Source organism: Lontra canadensis, unplaced genomic scaffold, assembly GCF_010015895.1.
Source record: "Lontra canadensis isolate GAN:19392208 unplaced genomic scaffold, GSC_riverotter_1.0 scaffold39, whole genome shotgun sequence".
Taxonomy (NCBI): domain Eukaryota; kingdom Metazoa; phylum Chordata; class Mammalia; order Carnivora; family Mustelidae; genus Lontra; species Lontra canadensis.
Genome location: NW_022631033.1, coordinates 7,237,676 through 7,264,568, shown reverse-complemented (window position 1 = coordinate 7,264,568; position 26,893 = coordinate 7,237,676). Strand labels below are relative to the sequence as shown.

Here is a 26,893-nt window from a genome sequence, read left to right as displayed (position 1 = left end):
AATAATCTACCAGATAAACATAATATTTATAGTTTAATACATAGAAAGTCTTCTGTGGTTTTTGGAGATTGAAAAATAGACATCAAGATATGAAATCATCTAGTTTCTGTCACATATGGGGAAATTTTGTAGAAAAATAGAATAATACCCAAGTTAATATTTCCTTTCTGTTGTTTCAGCTATTATTGGTTCCTTCCACCAGATGCTAAACAGACTTTAAGTTCTTAGAAGTTCAGATATGCTTTATTAATTTCTGTGTTGTTAGTACCTGGCACGATTTCGGACACATAATAAGAACCATGCTAGTAATTTTCATTTAGAATAATATATTAATATTATTCTTTATAGTATAACATAATGATAATTTCCCTGAAACAAATCCCTGGAATAGCCAGGATATTTTTTTTAGAAATTCATTACATGGTATAATACACTATTTTGTTTTATACTCCTTGTATTTATAAAGAAAAAATAATACTAAGCTTCGGCTTAGTTGGGGTTAAGGTTTAAATTCCAAATACTTGTGAGAAGTCAAGATTAAAAAATATTTTAGAGTCAGTCAGCTGAAGAATAATAGTTTCACTTTTTTTTTTTTTGCTTGTTACTGAATAACTTGTTGAATTCCTTGAGAAAAAGATGAGAGCCAGAATTTTAAGAAACAAATGGAAAAAAAAGGAGACAGGGAATTGGCAATAATAGGGAAGACCAGGGGATGCTGATCTAGACAAATCTGTATGTCTCGTATCAGTGAAATTCTTCAATGTTCAGAAGTCATTTAGAATTAAGATGGTAGGCTGGCCTTTAAATTCAGAAATCAGAAGTTCCATCATGATTTTTGAGAAAAATATTAGGGAAATGAAGTGAATGGAAGTCTGGTTGCAGGGGACCTTCTAGGGGGTGGAGAGGAGTGTGGGAAGCCTGTCAATTAATCTCATTAAGGCATGTCTTTGCTTTGCAAAATAGAGAGGATGTTATGTTCCTGACATAGAGCCTATCAACAGAATATTTTTAATTTCATGTTGAGGAATTTGTATTTGATTCACTGGGGCATTGGTCTGTTCAAAATAAATTACAACAATCAGTCATAAAGTAATTTAGACTCTGGGAATGTAAGCCTAGTACTTTGAGCTTTTGTTTAAAAAAAAAAAAAAAAGAAAGTGTCATCAGAGGTAATGTTACAATAAACAGAGCAGCCATTCAAAAGCACCTCCATTTTGGACTAATAACTTTTTCTTGGTCTTTTTTGGTGTCTTCAGTCTTAACTATGTACTCTATTAGATTCAAATATCATTTTGTTTCTATCCAGTGAGTTTAATTTATCCAGAATATAGCTCTGCAGGGATTCACAGTAATTAAATAAAGGGCATTTCTTTCAGCCACTCAATGTGTTTTGATAAAACTCCAGCTTTAATTACTAGTTAACAATAAAAGGACAAGTTAAAATAGATTCTATATGGGTTTCAATAATAAAAAATTTTATATAAAAATATATGTAAATAAATGAGAAAAGTGAATCAAATGGACTCAGCAATTTGGATTCCTTTTCCAGTTCAGGGATGAGTAAAAGTTGGCAAACTAAATATAGAGTTACTCAGCCTATTTTTTTCTCTTGGCTTGGTTAGTCTTGGAGGTATATGAAGGTATAAACAAAAATAAGTCAGGAAATATAATTCTGTGAAATCAGTGGAGAAATAAAGCAGAAATAATGGAAATTTCTGGGGTGTCTGGGTGGTGCAGTTGGTAGAGTTTCTGACTCTTAGTTTCAGCTCAGGTCATGATCTCAGGGTTGTGAGATCAAGCCCTCCATTGGGGTTCATGCTCAGCACAAAATCTGCTCCATATTTTCTCCCTCTACCTCTGCCCCTCCCCCCAAATAAATCTTTAAAAACAAGAAATAATGGGAAATTCCTATAACTGTGAATGAATACAATAAAGAAAATAAGTAAGCACAGGATGGTGGCCTGCGTGGGTTTAAAATGTAACTAGAGCCCTCTGTTTTATGTATGCTTCTTCAACGTGGATGGAGGGTAAGGACTCTGCAGACAGACTGCCTGCTTGGAATCTCAATTCTGCCACTCATCAGCTGTGTGTTCCTGGTAAAATGTGTGCCTCTGTTTCAACATCTTCAAAATGGGAATAATTACAGTAGCTCCCTCATAGAGTTATGAAGAGTCAATGAAACAATGTATGCAGTGTTCTTAGAACAACACCTGGTACAACGAAAGAGCTTATGAAGCAGTCCTTATCATCATTGCTGTGTATACTAAGAGCTACGTAGATGTAATGTGTCGATGGATGTCACAGATAGCATGCATGTGTTTATAAGTCTGTAATAGATGTGATGTAATAACCATACCTCCTCCCCCTCTCTCCCGTCTTCCTCTCCATTGCTCAAACTAATGGCAGTCTAGATCGGTTTGCCTCCAGAGAACAGATGTCCACTTCATAGGGCCAACTGCTGTGAGCAGACACTGGGCCTCGTCTGACCATCACTGCTTAGTTCATTGCCATGACAAGAAGTTGATCCTTTGGTAGCCAGTGTGTAAATTAGTATGTTTTAAATAAAACAACTTAAGGGACTGTCCTGGTCCAGTCCAATCTAAATTTACCTGGTTCATGGTATCTGCCTCTAGTCTTAGAGTAGCTTCTCACATCCTTCAAGAATAATGACGATATTCTTATTTTACATTTATCATAAAAGGCCCATCTTGGTAACTTTTCTGAAAGAAGGATGTGGAAATCTCCACATGCAAAAGCTGAAAACCGCTAAAATCCCTCAACTAGCAGCACTGAAGATGAAACACCTTGTCACTTGGTGGAAAACTGTACCATTGACTTTGTTGTTTCACTGGTTTGCTTTAACTTTGGTCACAATTTCCGCAACACAGCTTCTTTAACAACTGATTGTACTGGAATGGCGTTCTATTTCCCACCATGTATTCTGGTCTAAAAGGACGTTACTAGATGATCTTTCAACTTGAAGCTTTTCTCCCTCTTGATACGGTTATGGTTGTCCCCGAGATACATCATATCCATTTTGAGCTTATTTTGGATGCATAAAAAAGTTTAACATTCTTCACAACTTCTAAGGCCTTAAAGAATCTTAATGCTGTCACGAAGCAAGAAATACTATTTTTCACCCTTTCTATGTATACAAACTGTATATTGCGTCATTAAAAGATAAAGTTTGCAAGGTACCTGGATGGCTTAGTTGGTTAAATGTCTGCCTTCAGCCCAGGTTATGATCCCAGCATCCTGGGATCGAGCTCTGCATCAGGTTCCTTGCTCAGAGGGGTGTCTGCTTCTTCTCCTCTCCCTCTGTGTGGATGGGCTCTCTCTCTCTCTCAAATAAATAAATCTTTAAAAAAATATTAAAAATAAATAAAAGATAAAGTTTAATACAGTGGAAATTTACCTTGCAAATACTGATTATGCAAGAACAGTTTAAAGTACTTTCTTGGAATTCATAACAAATGTTGATAATTCATAAACTGCTGTAATCACTACATTTGTTACTGCTTTCAGCTTAGTGCCTTTCAAGGATTCAACCTAAGTGTGGAGAGATAATATATGTGTGTGTGTGTGTGTGTGTGTGTGTATATATATATATATATATATATGCGTCTAACACCATCCACAGATTGGGATTTAGATGTAAAGGGCCATAAGACTACAAGTTTCAGTTATAATTAAGCTAATTTTTATTAACTTTAATAAAAAATTCAGCATGAGAGCCTTAAAGAGTTTTTAAAACATGAGAACTTCTCTCACCAACTTAGATATTTTATGTTAGTGAACATAAGGGATATGCTGTTAGTGAACGGCAGAACCACTCTGCAAAGAATTATCCATTGTCTTGAAACGCCACGGTGAGATCGTCACCTGCTGAATTTTTTTGTACTTCAGGAACTCTTCAAGTTCTAACATGAGATCATGGACGCTTCCAAAGTTCTTACATAGGACCTGTTAAATTTATGCCCATCACTAAGCTTTGGATACAGTGTGTCGTCTGAACAGCTCCCATGCTCTCAGCTGTTTCAATGTGATTTATTGTCCAGCAGTAGGTATCCTGTGTCCTAAGGTGCCTAATAACAGTTACAAAATAGCTCTGCTCTGTGATGAGGTTTGGTTGGCAGGCATAAGGCAAGGGCAAGTATAGACCTGAACCAGGAATTACTAAACCAGATCAGCCCACCAGTCTATCACATCAAATATACTGACCCTTGAGAAAATCGATACATACTGTTTGGAGAGAAAAAAAAATCCCATTTAAAGATACGCAGGATAACATTATTTTCATGAAGCAGATCACTTATAACTCAAGACCATATGGAGTTAATTTAAAACCTTGCCTTTCATGACCTCAGGTCTTTCTCTTATCTTTTCCTAAGCAGTTTATGGGAGAGTAGATTGTTTGAAGGGATGTCACATTTGAGGTCGGAGAAAGAAGGAGACTAATATTTGCTGAGTGCCAGTCATGGCTGTGCCAAGATTTGTGCTGAATGTACTTGATCCTACAAAATCCCTGATGAATAGGCTTTCTTTTTCTTAGTTTACACATGAGAAACAGACCATAAAGAGGTCATGGAGGACGGACAGAGCTGGCGGAGCTGCCATTTGAAACTGATTGGTAAACCCGAGCTCCTTCCAGAACACCAAGCCAACCTCACTGAGCCTGGAGAATGGCCGAAAGGCTTCTACGTGAGGAAAAATAATCCAGCTGTTTGTTCCCTAAGCCCATTGAATAAATAGCTAATTGGTTTGCATCTTTTATAGCCTACTTCACAGAAGTAGTTCGCTGTTATAATTAAGAACAGAGGCTTAAGAACCAGACTGCCTGGCTTCTAATCCCAGCTTTGCCATTGACTGGCTGTTCCCTGGAGCAGGTTACTTGTTCTTTCTCCCCCTCTGTTTCCACATCTGTAAAATGGGAGATAATACTAGCATGTGCTTCATGAGGTTATTTTGAAGATTACTGAATACACGTATGGACCCAAGACATAAAAACTGTGATGGACATAGAGTGAACCCTGATTAAAGGTTTCATATTGTTTTGAATTGTATGAGGAGGACCAACGAGCTACTACCGATTTCCCTTTTCCAGGGTCCTGTAGTGGACAGTATTTCCCTTCCAGCATGATTTACTTCTTCCCATTTAAAGATAACAGTGGTTATAATTTCATCATTTTCATATAGCATTTTACATTTTTCAAAGAACATTTTAATTCCCTTTCATCTGGAGCCTTATTTCCCTCATCTGCCAAATGGCTTTAATTAACGAAGCCTATGATGTTGAAGGTGAAAATGCAATGGTGTGTCCTAGACGGTGTATCAGAGACTCTCAGCAGGGTATCTGGCACTTGGCGTATCTCCTTGCAAAGTCAGCAAGGCAAGTATTCATAAATTCACTTTGTATTTGACGAAATGGAGAAAGCACATCCTTGCTTAAAATCATAATGCGTTAGTAGTACATCTTAGCATACAACAGAGTACCTAACAGAGTGCTTTGTCAATAAAGAAGCAGTCATTGTCTAAAGACGAGAGGTCTTCCCATTTAATGTACTGCCTGATTGACATCCAAGGACATGGTGGTTATGAGTTCCTTAACAGGAGCCGCACTAAGCTCTGTTTTTGGAGACATGGAAAATTTGTTGTTGTTGACTTACAGAGGATGTTTAGATTCCACTGCACACATTTGAATTCTCTCTTCTCTAGACCATCCAGGGAAGGCTGGTTATTACCACATGCTTCCAACCTCAGTTTTGCTATGATTTTGGTTTTATATATGTCATTATTTATCTCCTTTAGGGAAGGTAATCAACAGTCAACATAATGTTGAAACTACTATATTAACAACTCAGAAATGCTGAATGGCCCCCTGAAAGGTATGTTTAAGAAACAGTGTTTTATAATGGAGGGTGTGGTAACTTAGGAGTCAAACAGACTTGTGTCTCCATCCTGATCCTAGTGCAGGACACACACATAGACACACACATACATACATACGTACACGGAGAGAGAATGGATTTGAGTGTTAGGTGATATTTTAGGGTGTTCTAAGTCTAATACAGTTTAGTGGCAAATGGTTTTTGAGATTGAAGGCAACAAGCTTCTTTTTCAAAAACTGCAACTTTGATTTCAGTTTGGCCTGAAAATGTTCTAGTTTAAAATGTTATCCTGTGCCACATCAAAACAATTACAAAAGACCCAATTTGGATAGAAAACATAACATTTATGGCCACTGCTGATTGCTCAAGCATCTGCTTAATTACCTTCCTTCCTAGATAATAAATAATAAAATTCTGTTGATGACCATTTGATACGAGAGATATTTAGATATACATTTATTATGATAGCTGTGGATAATGTTCAAGGGCCTTGTATATTGATAATTGTAGCTAAAGGAGCCCTTGAGTGCTTCTTGGTATATTACTGTGGTTTATTTCCATCATTGCATATATCAGAGACTAATATTGTCTCTTTAAAATTTGTTTAGTTGGCCTCTTACCTTCCTCTTCTAGAGTCTAGATAGCAGGAGAGCAGGTCTCTAGTGCATGTTTCCACTGAACTTGCCCCAGAAGTTAGATTTGTGTCTAGAAGAAGGTAAGCACTTAATATATAGTTGGGGAATTAATGAATGAAAGGCTATCCCTGGGAAGGATTTCCTTGGACATCCCTTTTTTAATTGAGCTATGTTAAATGAGTTTCAGATACCCATCATAGTGATTCCATAGGTCTAGATGTTATGTTACACTCACTACACGTGTAGCTACCGTTTGTCACCATACAGCACTATTACAGTATCATTGACTGTGTTCTTTATGGTGTACCTTTCATTCCCATGACTTACTCATTCCATAAAGAAAGCCTGAACCTCTCACTCCCCTTTCACCCATTTTGCCCAATTCCCCACATGTCTTCATCAAACCGTCAGTTTGTTTTCTGTATTTATGGGTCTGATTCTGCTTCTGTTTGGTTGGTTAGTTTTGTTTTTTTGAGTCCACAGATAAGTGAAATCATGGTATTTGCCTTTATCTGTCTGAATTACCCTCTCGATCCATCCTTGTTTTCACAAATGGCAAGACCTCATCTTTTTTTATGGCTGGGTCAGTATCGCATTTTGTGTGTGTGTGGTGTGCGTGTGTGTGTGTGTGTACCACATCTTTATCCATTCACCTATGGATGGACACTTGGGTGGCTTCCTTGTCTTGGCTAGAGCAGATAATGCTGCAGTAAACATATATGTGCATGTATCTTGTCAGATTAGCGTTTTGTTTTCTTTGGGTAAATACCTAGTACTGGAATTTCTGGATCGAATGGTATTTCTAGGACATCTTCTATTTATTGGCATTTGCTATAATGGTATCCTACTCATTTAGCGAGAAATATTTAGTCTGTTAAAGAAGAGAAACTTTAATATATATTTCCACATCACTTATTTGCAGGAATTCATTAGTATTTCTTGTTTACTTTTCTTTACTAAGCCATGTAATGTAATGACATTTTGAGAGATTTTATATTCAAATTTTGCTTGGTCATGGCTGTGGAACATGTATAAATTGTCTCTCCAAGTCTCAGTGTTATGACCTGCAAAATGGGTATACCACTTCTTTTCAGATTCTAAATAACCAGTAAGATTAAAAAAAAAAAAAATGTGCCTGGCATACAGTGGGTGCCACACAAATGCTTGTTAAATATTATTGAATAAAAAAAGTTAAATCTGTTCCCAGGAAGGCTGAGCCCTTCAAATGGGGTCTGTCCTCAGTGTCACTTTGTGAATGGTGAAGGAGAAACAATGCAGCTCTCAAAAACAGGCCAGGGAAGCGTCATCCATATGGAAGTATTACAAATGAAAAAGTGTCTGATACTTGGCAAATATGAGTTGTAGACAAATGATATGGAAATTCAGGCAGTGGGATAGAGGGAGGAAATAAATCAGTCCTTCCAGGATATTTGCAATATAAATCCTAAAAACAGTTTGCATTTTATCTAGGACAACTGCAGTGGGGTGTTGACTGGGGACTAGAACATACTGCAAAAAAACATAAAGAAGAGTTGCAAATTGATAGATTCTGTGATTGCCACACGTTAGACTGAAGCCAGGTGGCATTCTCCGGGGCTCATTTTGTACCTAATAGTATGTACATGGACTAAAGAAACTTTTAGGATATAAATTACTTGTGTTGTTTGAACTCTTAAGTGTGTCAGTCCCAGAGCCATGGTCTGGATCCAAATAGACCATATGCCATTGCCAGTAAAAACTTTCTTGGGACAATGTTTTCTGGATATTTCTGGTACATGCAGGATGTGGGCGTATTTGTTTTCTTTTAAATAATAGAAAGTAGATCACAATCAGAAATCTCTTGCTCAAATGAAGAAACCCCCGAAATATCTGCAGATATCCAGCAGGCAAAGAGGGAACGTGCATAAAATCATACACACACACATCCCTCTTAGAAGGAAAGAAGGGAGTGGATGTCACCTCGATGGCTCTTGGGGAGAAGCCTTCTACTTCTTGCTTTTGGGCTACCAGTTCAGGTGTATTGGTAGAGGGCATGCCGAATATGAGAAAAGTTGTCAATCTAAGAGCAGTTTCCTTTTTTTTTTTTTTTAAAGATTTTATTCATTTATTTGACAGAGAGAGATCACAAGTAGGCAGAGAGGCAGGCAGAGAGAGAGGAGGAAGCAGGCTCCCCAATGAGCAGAGAGCCCGATGTGGGGCTCGATCCCAGGACCCTGAGATCATGACCTGAGCCTAAGGCAGCAGCTTAACCCACTGAGCCACCCAGGTGCCCCAAGCAGTTTCCTTTTATGAGATAAGAATTTTTAGGTTACCTAAGATGATCTCTGGAAATGTAAGAGTAGACTTTCATATATTTTTTTTCACCCATAAAAGGACTTGCAATCTAATGTGTAAGCAGAAAGACCAAGATGCTTATTATAAAGCTGAGAAGACTTGAATCTTATTTTTCCTCATCATTGCTCTGTGCACCATGTTGTGTAATCAGCTTTTTCAGAGGATTTTTCCTATCATCTGTGTCTGCCGGAACACTCAAAGCAGGATTTAAAATCAGTATTTAAAACTCAGAACTTAAGGCAACCGCAGCCTTGCAGACATTGTATTTGCCTCCCTTCTCCTCTTGCTCTGTCTCTCACTCTCTGTTCTTACGTATTGGTTTTTATAAGCTCGTCATTTGCAACATCTAGTGTGACAAGTAAGGTTAGGCTTACCTGAGATTTCTAAGTTGTTAAACATTGGTTCAAATAAATAGAGGGAAAAAAAAAACTCGTCCTTCAGCTAAAGTATAGGATATCCATTGCCCTTCCTGTAACACTGAGACTTCACACAAAAATGAAGAGATGTGAACATGAAGCTCCCTAGAACCCTGTTAATTAAGTACTGGATAATTCACCTTGTTGCGAGGGTTGAATTTACAATTAGAAAGACCAAAATTCAAATCCCAATGCCTTCATTCACCAGCTGTGTCACCTTAAGAAAGTCACAGAACTCTTGAAAGCCTCAGTTTTTCCCATAAGAGAGAAATGTGGTAGAAAGAACTTAGATGAATTGTTAATGCAACACCTAGATCATAGGAGGTGACAGTTAGTGGTAACCAACTTACATTGTCAGCTTTATGAAGTTGTTCTACTTTCTGATATTTAAAGTACTTTATTAAACCACTTAAACAGGACCAAAGGCATGCAAAGAATAAAAAAACAGTATTGCAAATTCTACTTTGTAAAAAGAAGCGTTCTTAACATTCTCAAATTACTGTTTCCATAGATGTATGTATACTTTAAAATATAAAACTTACTACTCAGACTATTTTGTTACACAGTTCTATCACTTCATTTATTGTGAATAACTTTTCATATTGATAAGCATGATTCACATAATCACAAACTCCTACATGGTATTCCAATTTGGGGATGCACCAAGAACGTTACAACTGATTCCTTCCTAAAGTGCTTTTCTTTTTTCCTCTTTAGGGGAGAAAAGCAGTAGCAGTGTTTAGAGAAAACCAGATTGAAAAGGCAGTTTCCAATTAAAAGAAGAGCTTTTGGTATAGTAAAGGCAAAATTAAAGCAATTGTATAATGTAACCAAATTGAGTTTGTACCAAGAACACAAGCAGAGATTAACACCTCAAAAGCTACTACTGTGATTCTCTATTTTGGGGGAGGTGCCCCAGGTAATTAGTTGAAGATAAGCTGGGGTTGTCCTGGAGGCAGTCAGTGTACAGAGGAGAGCCACCAGGAAGCACAGGGAACTGAAGTGGTGACGGGTGAGCGTGGTGCCAGGTGCCCTGGATGTTTGGCCAGGGAAAGTGGGGGGCAAAGATGCAGCGACTGCCGGCAGGGCTTCATGCATTGGGAGAGTAATTGGATGGGGCAGCCTCTCTGAGCCTGTGCAGAGTCCGTCACTGATGGAGAGGCACAGTCCACCAAGGTTGTGTGTGTTGTCTTTGACACAGTCTCTGTTCCATGGTGTGTGTGTGTACGTGTTTAAGGGTGTGTAGCAGAAGCAGCTCTTGTCGGTGCCCCCTCCATCCCATTCATTTTCCGGATACTGCTCTATTTTTTTTTTTTTTTTAAGTTTTTGGAAATTTATTTGACAGAGAGAGAGATCACAAGTAGGCAGAAAGACAGGCAGAGGGGAGGAAGCAGAGAGCCTGATTCGGGGCTTAATCTCAGGACTGTGAGATCATGACCTGAGCCGAAGGCAGAGGCTTTAACCCACTGAGCCACCCAGGCCCCTGTTCTCTTTTTTTAAACCACGGTGGTTAAGTGGCCTCAGACAGGGGTTTCAACTCCCCAGTATTGTGTAGCCTCTCAAGAGTATTTGGAAACCTAAAGCTCTGGGCTTGAATCTCATCTTTGTCCCTTAAGAGCTGGGTGATCTCTGCAAATTACTTTTTTTTTTTTTTCAGTTCCAGACTCAAATTTTTAAATTTTATTTTTAAAGTTTTGGTAAGAATATTTAACATGAGATCTACCCTCTTTGGCAGATTTTTTAAAAAGTATTTTTATTAAGATATAATGTATTATTTGCCCCAAGGGTACAGGTCTGTGTATCATCAGGCTTACTCTTTTTTTTTTTTTTTTTTTAAAGATTTTATTTATTTACTTGACAGAGAGAGAAAGAGAGAGAGAGCACAAGCAGGGGTAATGGCAGGCAGAGGGAGAGGGAGAAGTAGGCTCCCTGCAGAGCAGGGAGCTCGATGCAGGACTCAATCCCAGGACCCTGGGATCATGACCTGAGCCAAAGGCAGACACTTAACCGACTGAGCCACCCAGGTGCCCGTGCAAATTATTCTGTTTCCTCATCTAAAAATGGGAAATGATAATAATATTACCTACCTCTGACGACTTGTGTTAAATGAATTAGAACATGAATTAGTATTATGTCTATCCAAGTTAATGTTTAATGAATGTAGTTACTAACTGATATTTTATATATATGAATACAGATACATATGTAAAAAGGCTTTACCAAATATGTATATATTTGGTGTAGATATATATTTGGTAAAGCTTTTTTTATCGGAGTAAAGTTTTTTACCAGTAGAGGAAAAAATTGACGAAACAACATTAATTGAGAGTTTGGTTACTTTGACATTGATACAATCCTCTTAATGTATTAACGGACTATATTCATGGAGATAATATACATATAATCATGTGGGAAAAGACTGGTAAAATGCAACGTACTTTATGATGAACACCTCAGCAGTATGTAACCAAAGGGAATCTCCATTCATGCAGATAAAATGTATCTACCCAAACCTACTACAAACATCATGAAGTGGGGATACTTGTTTACTGTTCGATTCAGCATTGGGTTGGTGCTCCTAGAGTGCGCAGGAAGATAGGAAAAATACATACAGATAAAAAGGTTAGAAAGAATCAAATCTGCTTTAGTTCAGAGATGCTACAGTTGCACAGAAAGTTTAAGATTTATACATTATTAGAACTACAGGAGAGGTTAACAATTTCCTTATAGGATTAACTTAAAAATATTGTGTTCCTTTACTTCAGCCAAAAAGAATTGGAAAATGTAATATAATTTCTTTCTTTCTTTCTTTCTTTCTTTTTTTTTTTTTTTGGTAAAAGAACCCAGAATACCTAGAAATAAAAACAACGAAGTATATGCAGAGCTTTTAGGGAGGACATTTTTACATGTTCTCAAAATATATGAAAGAAATCCTGAATAAATGGACAGATAGCTCATGTTCATGGAAACGGATTCAATTTTGTGAAGATGTTAATTGTGTCTCACTAACTTTGTATAGTTACTGTGAGTTTGATAAATGCAAGTTATTTTCCCGTACAGTATTTGAAAGCTGATTTTAAAATGTATACAGTTGACCAAGGGGCCAAGGTTTTGAAAATGGTTTTTAAAAGAATGATCCAATTCTGAGGACTTGCTCTTCTAAATATAAAGTGACCATAAACTGGCATAATTAGGAAAATGTATTATTGACTCAGAAATGGACCCACAGACTAATGACACAGAAGAGGGAATTTAGAAATAGTCACATTATATATAATGTAGTCATATACAGCATATATGTAATATAGAGTTATATATTATAAATAATAGGAGAGCTTTTACATATGTGCACACAGAGACATGCATAAGAATATTCATTGTAATATTTTCTGCAGTAGTTTAGAAATGAGAAACAATATTAATGCTTATCAACAGGTTAGACCTACAAATATCATCAGAAGATTAGGGAAAAAGATGTGAGAAGATACATACAATAAAATACCATTTATAATCATATCAAAACCTGCAAAGCAATACTAAATTGTGTGTGTGTGTGTACTTTATATATATATATATATATATATATACACACATATATATATATAAAATTATGAGGACAGTATACAGGATATATAGTATATATAATATAAACATATATATGTATATAAGGCATACAGGATATATAGTATATGTGTGATATGTGTGTGTGTGTGTGTGTGTGTGTGTGTATAGTATACAGGAATAAAAACACCTTGAGACTGATTGGTGGTTAACAGGGCTGTGAGGTAGGATTAAGGAGAATAAAGAGGAGAATGCAGTTAACAAAAGGGCATAGTAATCTTTCATTATTTTATTTTACATGTTGGATAATAGACATATAGGTATTTATTATTATGTAAAGTGTTATGTCTGAATTAGGACTTTGTGCCAAGAGCCTTAGCTCATCTTAAATGCTCTTGGGTCTACTACTTATGTTAGCATGGGCAGACATGGGGTAGTTTGAGGAACGGTCTTTGGAGTCCGAATGTTATTTGTGTAAAGAATTGAACCTTTCTGTGCCTATTTCATTATCTGTAAAAATGGGGACACTAGTAACTACCTGATAGGGTTATTTGAAGATTAAGTGGAATAATCATAAATGCCTTGAACTAGTACCCCCACATGCTAAGGGCTGGGTACAATTTTGGTTATTATTACTTAGTGTGACAGAGCTGGAGAGAACTAAAGGTAATTTCTTGGGGTGACTAATAATGGGTTTCTCATCATCTCCCTTTTAAGACTCCAGTCTTGAAGGGCACGAGACTGGTCTCTGGAGTGTCTCCTTGCCTCTTCAGTAACTCTGGGGACCAAGACTCAGGACTGGATTTTCCAGCACAAGACTCCTGAACACCTTGGGGATAAGATGTCCTATAAATAGTAAAAGGGGGGTTTTGCCCATGTGGCCAAATATTAGGCCATTCCATGGGACCAGAAAATACTTCTCTTTATGAGCTTTTGAGTATTCAGTTTTGACTGTCCAGAAGACCTTTCCCGCTCCCTTCCACCCCCCTTCTTTTTTTCCTGGAGAATATCACATCCTTTGTGTATCAGGTCAGACCAACCTTTACCTTCTAGGAAGCAAGAAATCTTTCTCAACTCTCAAAACTTAAATAATAGGTTAGATAATCTTAATGTAAGCTCATGTAGAATCCTGTGGTTTTTGTTTTTTTTTTTTTTAATCCCAATTAGATGTCAGTTGTCGTGCCATGTTGTGATTGTGACTTGTCTTTGCTTTTACACTGTGAACATCATTAGGGCTGGAGTTTTTTTGTTAGTGTCTCTGGCCTTCGACAAGTTCCTATGTGTGTATAAGAATGCTAAATAAACATTTGTACAATTAAATAATGAAAGGGTGGGGCGCCTTGGTGGCTCAGTGGGTTAAAGCCTCTGCCTTCGGCTCACGTCGTGATCCCAGGGTCCTGGAATCGAACCCCGCTCAGCCTGGGAGCGGGCTCTCTGCTCAGCGGGGAGCCTGCTTCCTCCTCTCTCTCTGCCTGCCTCTCTACCTACTTGTGATCTCTGTCTGTCAAATAAATAAATAATAAATCTAAAAAAAATAATAAAAGGGAGTAGGAATAATGATATTTAAGTTTAGCAAGACCTGTAAAGACCATGGTCATTCTGTGTATCGACAGCTTTATATAATTACAAAACTTCAAAGAGTGTTATGCTACTTTTATAATACATTTAAAACATTCCAGTGTTTGTGGTGGTTTTAATTTCCTTTAGGAAAGTGTTGTAGAAATCAGTGTCTGACCGAGAGCTTAAACCAGCAGCCCAAAAATTTCTTTTTTATTGACATGTAGAAAGAAACCAACTAAGACATATCTGTGTTTGAAACATCTGAGGAGATAAAACCGTTCTCAACAGCATTCATGTCTATACTAGGGTCGTGGCTTCACATACCTGTTTTTTATCTGACTCAAAGACCTTAAATGTTGTTGTTGTTGTTTTTTCCACTTCTTAACGTTGATTCTGCATTTGGAGCCATCAGCCTGTTTCATCTGCAACCCTATTAACTTGACTGTATCTTGAATCTGTATCACCGTGATGACTGAATTATAGAAGAGAATAATATGTAGATATTTTCATGGCTTATATAATGAAATGTTTATAAAGATAAGATGAGTGTTAAAGAAAGAGTCAGCTCCAAATTAAGGTCACGTAAGAGAAATGAGGACTGAATGGGTTTAGGTTTAGTGACTGATGTGTCTTCTAGCTTATGCAGGAAAAAAATGTAAAAACATTGTAAATATTTCTGAAACACTGTTTGAAAGGGAAATCATATCTAACATTCATTATCCTATTTTTAAACTACCCAGTGAATCCACACCACATATTTTAAATAAATGACTACAACAGACAGGCAAATGCATTGTGGTTAGAAACTGAAAAGTTTCTAGGTCTTAAAGGAAATCTAAAGTAACAGTGTTGCCAGTCTTAAAGGCTCATGTAGCATATTTTAGGATTCACACAGTTTACCTTCACATAGTTTAATTCCACTCATTTCTCTTTTCTAACTAGTGCTCAGATACTTGGTTGTTCACAATATTTTTGGTTCAAAGGAGATCAAGATTTTAAAACAATCTTAAAAATAACAATCAGCCACAACAACTCACCTGTCCTCAAATAGGGGGAGAAGGAAATGGGGAATTCATGGCGATGATGGCTGCAGAAGATGTGACCATACTCAGTACCACTGCACTGTACACTTAAACATGATTAAAATGGTATGTTTTATGTCACATATGTTTGACCACAATAAAAAAAATAATATTTGCTCACTGACAAGGGATTTCCTTAAGGAAGCTGTGTGTGCACATGTTTCTGCTCATAAGAATTTGTTTAGCCTGGATTTGGGGTGGTTCTTCATATATTAAAAAAAATCAGAATAAGTTGCTGTTGTCTTCTTTTGTTAACAATTTTTGTATGAAAATGTCCATTTTAGAGAAAAAGTCGATCATTAAAGGAATTTGTTGATCTGCCACAAAGCTTCCAGAAGGAAAAGTCTAGTTATTTTTCCATCCGTCTTTTCCAGTGAATGCTTTTCATTTCCTTATCATTTCTTCTCTTTCTTTCCTGCGCATGGTGGAAACGAAAGGCTGAGGTGTGAAGACGCTGGAGAGGCTCATCATGGAACGGTGTAGGCAGGAAAACTGGCTTCCAGAGTCAGGGCAAGTCAGACAAGGATCACTAATGTGGGTTCTAAGACTTGGCTTGGTCCCTTATTAGGTCTCTTTGAGTCTCAGTTTTTGTCCAGCACGAAATGAGGGGGAAATAATACTTCTCCTGTTTGTTTTCGCAGTGGGGTTAATGCATGTGAATGTGTTTTGTAGATTGTAAAATGCTTCAGAAATTTAGAGTGGCATCATTATTTCTGCTGCTATTACTATTAATGATTTTTCACTGACGATTTCTGTGGTGTAAAATGAGGAAAGAATATAAATGAGGAGTGATGCTCCATTCTGTTTTGACTACATGCCAGGTTATGTCAGCCTAGGGATAAGTTGGAGCAGAGATGCTGCTAGGATTTGGCTCTTTGATTTCCCTCATGGTTTCTTTCTCTCAGTCTGTGCCCTGAACAAGCAGCTTGCCCACAAATCCTTGAATACAGATCGAAATATACTCAGAAGACATAGTTTTTTTTTTAAATGTATTTGAATTATATTTACCTGTGGGTTAAATTCATTCGAATAGGGAAAGTAAATAGCAGATGACTGTAGAAGTAAGAACGCTAAACATTCTTTTAGGAGAAATCCTAGAAATAAAGGGGAATGTTGTACAAGAACTGTCTTGCCCCTACATAGTTGCTTTTGTAATGATTCCGAAGGTGGTGTGTTTGTAACGTGTTACTGGCCCACTTAAAAAAACATGGGAAATGTGTGCTCTGACGTTGTACTGTGGAGAATTAGAATGTGAATTATTGTCCATTGATGGTAAGGAGTTAGTTTGTGTGTTGGGGTGTATGTTTCTATGGGCTTGCTTATTTGGACATGGAGACAGAAACAGGGATTCTTCCTTTCTTTATACTTTATGCTCCAGTAAGGGCTTATGCCCCCTTGAAAGAGAAACTGTTTATTTTCTCACTATACCTTTTGTGAAGTACTGTCACTCAGTGGGCTGAAGTACAAATGCTAATTTATTGCCAGACTGCAGGATTGTGATTTGCATTCCAAATCAGACTGCAGCTTTCCATTATAAATTGCTTATCCCCGTTGTTCCTTATCTAGAATTTGTTCTTCTTCTGTTATCCTACTCATTCCCAATAATGACCCTTGAAACAATTCCCATTTAAAATCAGATTCCCATTTAAAATCAGCAGTTTTAATGAACTAAAATAACAATGAATTACCAAGACATCAATAGATAACTTTTAAAAAATTTCAGTGTTTCCCTCCCCCTTTCCTTTAAGAATCGTCAGGCACAGAAGTAAAATAATGACTTAAAATATGTCTTTCAGGCTTAAGGGTTTATACTCATTCTTTTGAAAACCATACTTCTATATCTTTTTAAATCTGAAATGTGTGAGCTTATAAAACCTCTGTTAATAATAACCTCGTACAGATAAACTCTGAGGTGGTTTAATTGCATCCTTTCTTGCCACTTCTAGATCAGATTAGCTAGATACTCAGAGAGCAGAGCAAAGGAAAACGCTTGAAAGCAAGGTGTCTGACTGGTGAGAAGCTGGGCTGCGGCATAAAGAACCGGCAGGAATCCGGGCTTTCCCACTCTGGTGGCAAAGAGGGGGAATCATGGGTTGGTGGTCTGCTTCATGTTAGGAGGACACCCCTCCATCTGTTCACAGCTCAGCCTCTTTCCAATTTAAAGCCCAGATTTCCATACAAACCTCAATTTCTTTTCCCCATTTTAAATGCAAAGCAAAGCTTGTGAATCACAGAGTCTCGGCTACTGGGATTCAAACCAAATTTCCCCCCAAAATTCTCGGGCTATTTGCTTGAATACCTGCTTACAGTGGTACACAATGGACAGCTTTGAGAAGAAAAATTGATAATCTTCACGGAAGAGTAATTTGAATGAAATTACACTTGACAGCCTGTCTCCAAGCAAACAAGAGGCGCGAGGGAGACTTAGCTAAGCTCCGAGGACTTGCCCAAGCCACTGCTGTGGGAGCTGCCCAGGGAAAAAAAATCACCAGTTTTTCCAACATCTAATTGAGCTTTTGATTAATTCCGTGTACCAGATTCTACTGAAGAAAGGTAGCCATGGAAGAGAATATGGAAGAGGGACAGACACAAAAAGGTACTGTGCTAAAAGGGGTTTGTTTGTAACTAAGTAATTATTTTGCAGTTTCCTTGTTTGCTTTAGACACTTGCCAGTAAGGCTAATGAATGTTTCTCTCTTGGTAGGCATTTTTCCCCCCTTTTAGTCTGTTCCTCACTTATAGTAATGTCTGGCTTGAATGTTGTCGTTATTTGCAAATCTTTCAGATCTAAGTATCGGGATGCATAGTCGAGTTTGGTGATAAGAGCTTTGCAGTATTATGAACTGTTTCTTAGACCAGTCTTTGTTAATGTTCCTTTATTTCATGTTTTCATGCTTGTCGAGCTGGGTCAGGGGACTCCTGGTGTGAGCCACAGACGCAGTATTTGGAGCTTATTGTTGCTAAAAATTTGATGATGTAACCATTATCGATACCTTTGAATGGACATCTGATAGAACAAAGACCAAGCGTATATTTATTCTGTTTTGGTTGGTGCATCGTCTTAAAAAAATCTTTTTTTTTTCTTTGTGGGGACACGATTTAGTTTTAATATAGATGGAGCAAAGGTTCATAAATTTCAGAGTGCATAGTGATGTTAAGGTTTTCCTTTCTATGGAGTTGACCATAATCAACTTCTGAGTGATAAATGTGAAGGGTGTTTTCTGATTCATTTTTAAGCCTTTGGAGGTATATCTGGCTGTATAAATTAATGTGAAATTATCATTTTTATAGGTTAGAAATGGCCAAATATTGACAATTTCAAATGATTTGGACACTCTAGAAAGTGTGTGTGTGTGTGTGACAAGTGGTAGCTCTGGAGGGAACCGTAGGTCTCTCTCAGAATCCCCAGCATTTTCTCTCATGCTTGTTCTCAGGCTTATGTAATGGTATACAAAACGCTCTTGTGTTCTTAGGCTGGAAAGAGAGGCATAGGTAAGATTGAAGAGTAGTACTCAAAAGATTTAGCTATTAAATTTGATTTTGAATGTATGAAAATTCATGATTTTAAAAAAGTGTTTTACATGAAAAAATAGGTAGTTCAAAAGCTAGTACAGTTTTCATGATTTTGAGCTTTGCTGAGACTCTCAACACACATACACACGCACACACACACACACTGTCAACACATCTATATAATCAAAGATTATTGACATTAAATATTTAAGCAATAGAGAAAGTTAATAGATAAGGTAATGCCCAAATTTTAGTCACTAGCACACTTGTTAATGATACTCTGTAAAGAAACACAATAATCTACATAGAGATCATGTGATCTATTTTTTCAATAAAAAATCCTCCATTATCTTTATTGTGTGAACAAATAGCTTAAGTATTCACCAGTGATTTAAAATGGCAAATTTTCATGGCAATTTTCATCATTGAAAGGCATCTCTATTGACTATTTCACTTTAGGAATAAAATATCTTATTTTCACATTTTTTATAGCACATAAGGAGATTGCTTCTTGGCCAAGGAAAGATAAACTGGTAATTTTCACATAGAGAAGTGATATTCATTGCACTAAATAAAATTTTGATATAAATCGTGGATTGTGGTAACAGGTTGAAATGTCTGAGCAAGCCTGGTAGAGGCAGGAACCAAGAAGAATGATGTAATTAGTTATGATGTTTTTCTCAGGTAACACTGAAAATCTTTCCTTCATGGGGGTGGAAGCAGCAACGATGTGATGAGAGAACTTCCTGTTGTAGTGGGATTTTTGTTTTTTATGGTTTTTTTTTTTAATCATTAAGGTGTTCATATTTAAATTATATTAAATCATAAAGAGTGGTGGAAAACAATTTTTTATAAATGGAAAGTTGTAAGTACATAAAGTACATAAAGATATGTAAGTAAAGTTATCTATGATTAAGCTTTTTAAAAAAATTAATTGAGAAGATTTAACTCTCACCATTCCTGGTCTATTCCTTTCAACTCTGCCAGTGAAACCTTTTCTATATAAGCTCGTTTTTAGAAAGTTATATTTGCACATAAATGCTCTCTTTGTATGTGCAGGGGTAGAGGAAACAATGCAATTTAGAGGATCTAAGTTGGAAACCTACTTGACAAGCAGGTTAATCATAAGAGATTTTTTAAGAGTTTAGGTGGACCGGTTTAATGATCCGTCTGCTTTAAAGGACAACAGCACTTTGCATTAACTTTCATCCTGTTTCTCTTAATTGCATAGGATTTTCTTAAGTAACAATTCAGATATACCAGAATTCTCTTCCATTTGAAAAATGCTTTCCTGTCCCTTCTTACAATTTAAATCTACTTTTCTCTGTTACAAATTAGAAAGACTTGAATTCACATATTTATACATGTCAGCTTCCAAATTCAACTACAATATAAAATGGAAGCCTGAGGTTTCTTAAACATATCTGAAAAAATACATAGTTGATACCTAAAGACTTAAAAAATCTCCCATAAGAAATACAGTTTTCTTCATAACGAGATCTTCCTTCCCCATTTGATCTGTAAAAGGCAATTGAAAGCAGTCCTGATATTTACCCTAATTTAACTATATACGTTCATCCTGGGAGAGAGGATAATTTAAAAGTGTGGGTGACCTCACCAGTCACTCTGCTCCATGGCTTGGTGTGAAACTGAAATGGGGTCATTAATCTGTTGCTACATCCATTTCTGCTACTGTCCCAAAAGGTGAGTATCTCATTGTGCTGAATGGGAAGCTACTGTTTTAAGAAATGTGTGGGTTTTTTGGTAAAACATGCCCTCTAAGTGAAAGCCAGTCATTTGATCTTAGTCCTACCAAAGCAACAGTATGCTGATATTGGAGGAAAAAAAGGGGGAAAAGGAAAGAAGCTGTTTTGAACCTTGGCCCTGAAGTTCAGCCATAATAGACCCAGCATCCCTGTTGTCAAAAATTGAAGTACATGGTCATCCAGTCATGGCAACAAGGGTTTTAGTTACTGCAGTGGCATTGGGCAAAGTGCATGAAGAGATTTTTACAAAGATTTAAAATGTATACACTTATGACTTGTAGGCACGCAACTATGTCCAAACATTTTGCCCAGTCCTTTGGGAAAATACGTAAATGATTTAAGTAAGTCTGACCATTACTGAACTAGTGAATGTGTGTTCAGGTTGCTAGGCAGGTGGGTGACCACTGCTTTATAGACAACCTCAGTGAATGAGTTACTGAATTAGGAAGGGGTCAGAGCTGCTGAATTAATGATTAGAAGAAGTGACAAAATTGTACAGAGATAGAAAGGAAATAGTAAACAGGAAGAACTAGCAAGTTGGAATCTTCATAAGTTAGCTGAACTATTCCAAATAGCCAAAAACTGATTGACTTCATTTCTGAACATTTACATCATAGGAAACAAAGACTCAAAATAACATGTAATATACCAGAAATGTTTCATGGACTGAAAAGATAATGGCTAAAATGTTACCATGTTTTTCTCCTGTAATTAGCAACAGTGTATGAATCTGTGTGTCAGCTTTTTTTTTTTTTAAGAGATTTTATTCTTTTTTTTTTTAAGATTTTATTTATTTATTTGACACACAGAGAGAGATCACAAGTAGGCAGAGAGGCAGGCAGAGAGGGGGCGGGGAAGCAGGCTCCCTGTTGAGCAGAGAGCCCGATGCGGGGCTCGATGCCAGGACCCAGATCATGACCTGAGCTTAGCCCACTGAGCCACCCAGGCACCCTGTGTGTCAGCTTCTTGAGCTACACACAGAGGCAACCACTGACTCCCTTCCAGCACTGATGCTAGTTTACCCTCTCCTCAAGAGAAATCAACGCTTGGTGACCCTCGAGGACTAAGTCACTAGAGAAAGTAGAAGTTGAAGCTCATGTGACCAGGCATTGTTTCATCATCTCAACGCTGATCGCGTAACTGCCGTTTAATGGCCGTCATTCATTCGTCCTTAGCCCAACGTGCATGTGTCATGTCAGCATATCCTTAGCTTGTTAAAACCAACAAGAATACATGGATGAACGGACAGTACACAGGTTTATTTTTTTCTCTCTTTCAGTCTTAATGTTTATCTCGTAATTAATACTGTACAATTACGTTTGACATGCCTGCTCATAATTATGTACTTTTCCTTTTATATTATACATTTCTACATGCATCACCATGAAGAAGTCGACACACAAAAACGTGTGTATCATATTTATGGGCTGACTGAAGTTCTTCTTGAAAATTTTTTTGATTCATGTTAGTTTTGCCTTGAAAGATGACTTTGCAGCCTAACCCTTCTTCAGACAGACATCATCCCTAAAGAGAAGACACCACTGTAATAAGTGAAAAGAGAGGTAGCTTTGGCTTTCTGACAAAAGAGAATATTGGACAACTTAAATTGCCCAGTGATTTCCGTGCCAGATAGTGGCCTAAGGACGTCCCATAAATTAACTCATTGACTCCTCACAATGACCTTAAATGCTGCTAATATTGAGGAAACTAAAAATCAGATAGATTAATTAACTTGACCGAAGTCACAAAGTAGCAGTGAGGAGAGCCAGTCAGATTGAGGCCACACCCTGCACTGTACTCCATGTCAACAACAACCTGCCTACCACAACTTGATTTAAGTGGCTCTGCTTCAACCACACACTTATACTGCACTAATCAGCCGTGCTCTGTAATTTATGGCTGTGTTCATTATCACCAATTGTGGCTTTTTTGGCCAAATATGGACAGCTTTGCCAAGGGTAGCCAATCCCTACATGCGCCCTCCAGCACCTCACAGCACCTGTGAGTCTTTATTGCAAAAAGATGGGCTGGCTCAGTAGGACTCCCCCTTGAGAACTGAGAAAAGATGATTTTCGATGTGCCCTGAGGGTCTCTCAATTCCTCCAAATACCATTATAGTGATGGAACTGCCCATGCCTCAGCTAATCTGAGTGAATCTCTGTTCTTTACAATCAAAAGAGCTCTAAATGAAACAAATGTCCAGATCCTTTTAGGAGTCTTATGTAAAGATGCTTAATGTTAAGAACTTTTCCCCAACTTTAACCTGCTGTGCGGCAGCTGAACTAAATGTACACTTACTATATACTTAAATCTCAACCTGACACTACTCTTTATCCTAGGTAATTCTGAGTTTTTTCCTCACCATTTTTTATAATTGAATGATTAGTTCAATTTAAAACCACTACCTACCAGTAAGCAAGTACTAGTAGTAAAATATTTTGAGAACCATTGCAAAGAAGTCAAAGAACCAGATGCATTAAAGTGTTTGCTTTATTAATAGAATTGGAATCTTTAATGGTATACCATTGAAATCAATCAAACAGTGGCTAGGAAAATAACCACTTTAAGTAGTCATTTAAGCAGAAGAATTAATTAGCCTCCTTATGCATCTTGGATGTTGGGTACTTGCAGACTCATGAACAAGAGAATGGACTTCATCTCAACAACTGTTGTTAGTTGCCTTCTCAATATTTGAATAACAAAGCTAGAGGAAACACAGAGATTCAGATTTCATAAAATGTGTAGAAGAAATCTGTCCTGTGATTTGGCAGCTCTGCTTTTACTAGCAGTTAATATTGGAGTCTAAGAAATTATCATCATGTGGTTATCAAATGTAACCCTAAGACACTTGCCAGTGGGAAACATTAAGATTTTTCATAAGACTCAGTAGATATTCCCTGAACTTCTACATTGCTTTGATTATTATGACTTCTGCAGTTTAGATATAATATTTTAGAATTTTGTCATCTTCCTTTTTTTTTTTTTTTTGGATCAGTTGCTTAATTATGTTTTTTATAACTGTGGTGCTATCTGTCTCAGAGTTCCAAAATGCTCATAACACATGTTCCACCATTTTGGTAGGATAAAGGATACACAATAGGTTTTGTTTTAGGTTTTGTTTTACAGTACCATTAGAATGAGTATAGTAACCTTTAAAAATGAAAGTGCTTGCTTGATACAGTGACTTCATTTTTTCCCTGAATTGAAACTTAATCTTAAACATTTAAGGAGACTAAGTGAGAAGTCCATTGTAGTGGATAGAGATACTGATACAGAATGTACTTAGAGTGAAAACTTCAAAATGGTTCTAGAAATTACTTATTCCTTAATTAGTCCAGAAGGCAAACGGCTCATGTGTGATTCATAGAATATGGAAGATAACTGCTAGTTTGTCAATTTTGGCCTCCATTTTCCTTTGAGCGTAAACCCCTCCCCGCCATGCAAACTGTTTGACAGTTTCCTTTTTCATACATCGAAGACAGACTGCCTGGCTTGTTTTCAAAATCCTTTTGGATATCATCCATACTAACAGGTGGCACAGCTGTGGATTAGCTGACGTTATGAAAATAATTCATGTTTTCCCATGTGTTCTCTATTCAAGTTGTGACCATTGTCTTGGATAGTCTTAATCTGAAAGAAATCTCCTTTGCTCTGTGAAAATAAAAGGGGAGAAAAACACAAAAAACACAAGATAACTGACTTGTTTCTTTCAAATTCTGAGTGGGGAATTTAACTTTTTAGTTCTAGGTAAAAGTCAGGAGCTAACTGGGATGTGTTGTAGAGTGCAGTGGGGAATTAAGTTACAATATGAGCAAATCTGAGGTCAGAGGGAAAAGGGAAGAGATGACTCTTAGCTTTTAAATGATGTGTGTTCCTCAAGTATTAAGGTAAATCAACATGTCAGAACATTACTGCTGTGCACAACAGAATAATTTCCAAAAGAAAGACATTTTGGCACATAGTTTAAGTCAATTAATGTTTTTGGACCTAAATTTCTATCATATGAGAAATAATCTTTCATTATACCTACCTCTACAAAAGAGAGCAATTTGATAGACTCTTTCTCTGAGAATGATGCTAGAAACCTAAAACACATATTTTCTCCTATATGGAGCATACATGCTTTTTATTTATTCTCAAGTAAAAGTGAGTGAGTTGAAAAATTTTACTAATTATCATTTTCCACTCCAATAATAGAAATTTCAACGTTTTGGCAAATGCTTTCTCTTTTAATGCAGTTTACTTCTTCTATTAGAAAGGTTCTTTGAATGATGAATTAGATATTTTTCAAATAATATAACATTTTCTTTATAATGGCTTATATTCCTTTCTGGTTATTTGATGAGAAGAAGTTCTAGTAAATAAATCAAATAAAGAAATAATACATGGCCAAATCCCTTTCCTCAAAAACAGAGCCTCTTTTTTTTTTTTTCAGTTTTTGAGATGCCTCTCCACATTTCCTACATTACTATGTATTTTCAATTATTTATTTATATAATTTTATTTTTTAAAAGATTTTGTTTATTTATTTGTCAGAATGAGAGAGAGAGTGAGAGCGAGCACAGGCAGAGGGAGTAGCAGGCAGAGGCAGAGGCAGAAGCAGGCTCCCTGCCAAGCAAGGAGCACATGTGGACTCGATCCCAGGACTCTGGGATCATGACCTGAGCCAAAGGCAGATGCTCAACCAACTGAGCCACCCAGGTGCTCCAATATTTTCATTTTTAATAGGCTATATACCAATTCAATTTTGCACTTCCAGTTAGTGATTGAGCATCTGAAACATAGCTAACTGCCTTTATTAACAAAAATATATTTTTTAAAGATTTATTTGACAGAGAGAGAGATCATAGGAAGGCAGAGAGGCAGGCAGAGAGAGAGGGGGAAGCAGGCTCCCCGCTGAGCAGAGAGCCCGATGAGGGGCTCGATCCCAGGACCCTGAGACCTTGACCTGAGCTGAAGGCAGAGGCTTCACCCGCTGAGCCACCCAGGCACCCCAGCTTGGAGAAGTTCTGATGCTCTTCAGTAGAGCCCATACCTAACCAAACCCAGATTCATTTAATGGTTTGCTTATACTTCAGAGTTTCCAAAGTATAGATTTTCATCAAATTTTTAAAAAATCTCATCTTTTTGTGGTAAAAGTTGACTGTGAATGCTACTTAGAGAATAACTCGAAATTCAAAACACTTTAAATTTCTTTAGTCAACCATCCAGAATAGAAAATTATAATTAAATTGTGAGATCTAGAATTCAGAAATAATACACTCAGATTCTCTCTATAAACCTCAGACATGCAGAAAAGCAAGCAGGTTTTGTAGTCAGCTATCATACTGATTGGCCAGCTAACTCTCGGTTTCCCAGATCAGATGACTTGCTACAGCTCTGACTCTTTCTTCCGACTGAATCTCACTTTCTCTGTAATTTAATCTGTATTAGTCAGTCCTGGTTTTTTGGGAGTGGGTTTTTTGAGAAGTATGGGAAAACCCATATTTTGGGGGGAATTAATTTCCTCTACCATTATCTTTGGGTTTTAATGTGAGTTTTAGATGAAAATGACTTGGTGGATAGGCCTCTCATCGTATTTGCAGCATTGTAAGAGTCTGCTAAATTTAGATCTCTCTCCATATCTCCTTTCCTGTGTTCCATAACACATGGTGACCAATTTAAACATAACTGAGCAAACTTCCTTGAGGCACACAGTTTAAAAATTAAAGGATGCTAAAGGGTTAACCACTTTTTTGAATTGTTGGAACAATTATTTCCTTAAAGTTTGTTTATTATTTAATGAAGGGCTTCTCTTATCATTTATTTTGCAAAGTACAAATCCCTTAAGGGAATGGATTTAAGCTTTTGCTCTTGATCCCAACCTGCAGGGTGCTCTGAATACAGCCTCATTCATACAAGGTGATGATGGTGAGGATGATGATGGTGGTGGTGATGGTAGTGGTCTTAGTGGTCCTGGTGATGGTGATGGAGACTAGAAGAGGAAAAGAAAGTATAGAGAGGGAAGAAAGATGCAGAAGAGGAGGAAGAAGAAAAAGATGATGTCAACTATTCAGTCTAAAGGAAGGAGGAATCCTTCTCTAAAAAAGAACATATCTCACTGCAATTCAGTCCTTTTCTAAACAAGGACAGATCTAAA

General features: G+C 37.1%; 1 protein-coding gene across 2 annotated transcripts in view; it reads left to right on the top strand.

Annotated features, from left to right (window-relative positions):
- The window catches only part of GPM6A (glycoprotein M6A), a 333,855-nt gene that overhangs the window by 166,471 nt on the left and 140,491 nt on the right, over positions 1–26,893 (top strand). Inside the window, exon 1 of one of the 2 annotated variants that reach the window (XM_032869832.1) lies at positions 17,430–18,072. The exons of the other annotated variant lie outside the window; for it this stretch is intronic. Within the exon in view, the coding sequence (XP_032725723.1) occupies positions 18,036–18,072 (37 nt within the window). The 5' untranslated portion in view covers positions 17,430–18,035. Of the gene's footprint in view, positions 1–17,429; positions 18,073–26,893 lie in introns of those variants that run through there. 2 annotated transcript variants of the gene reach the window in all.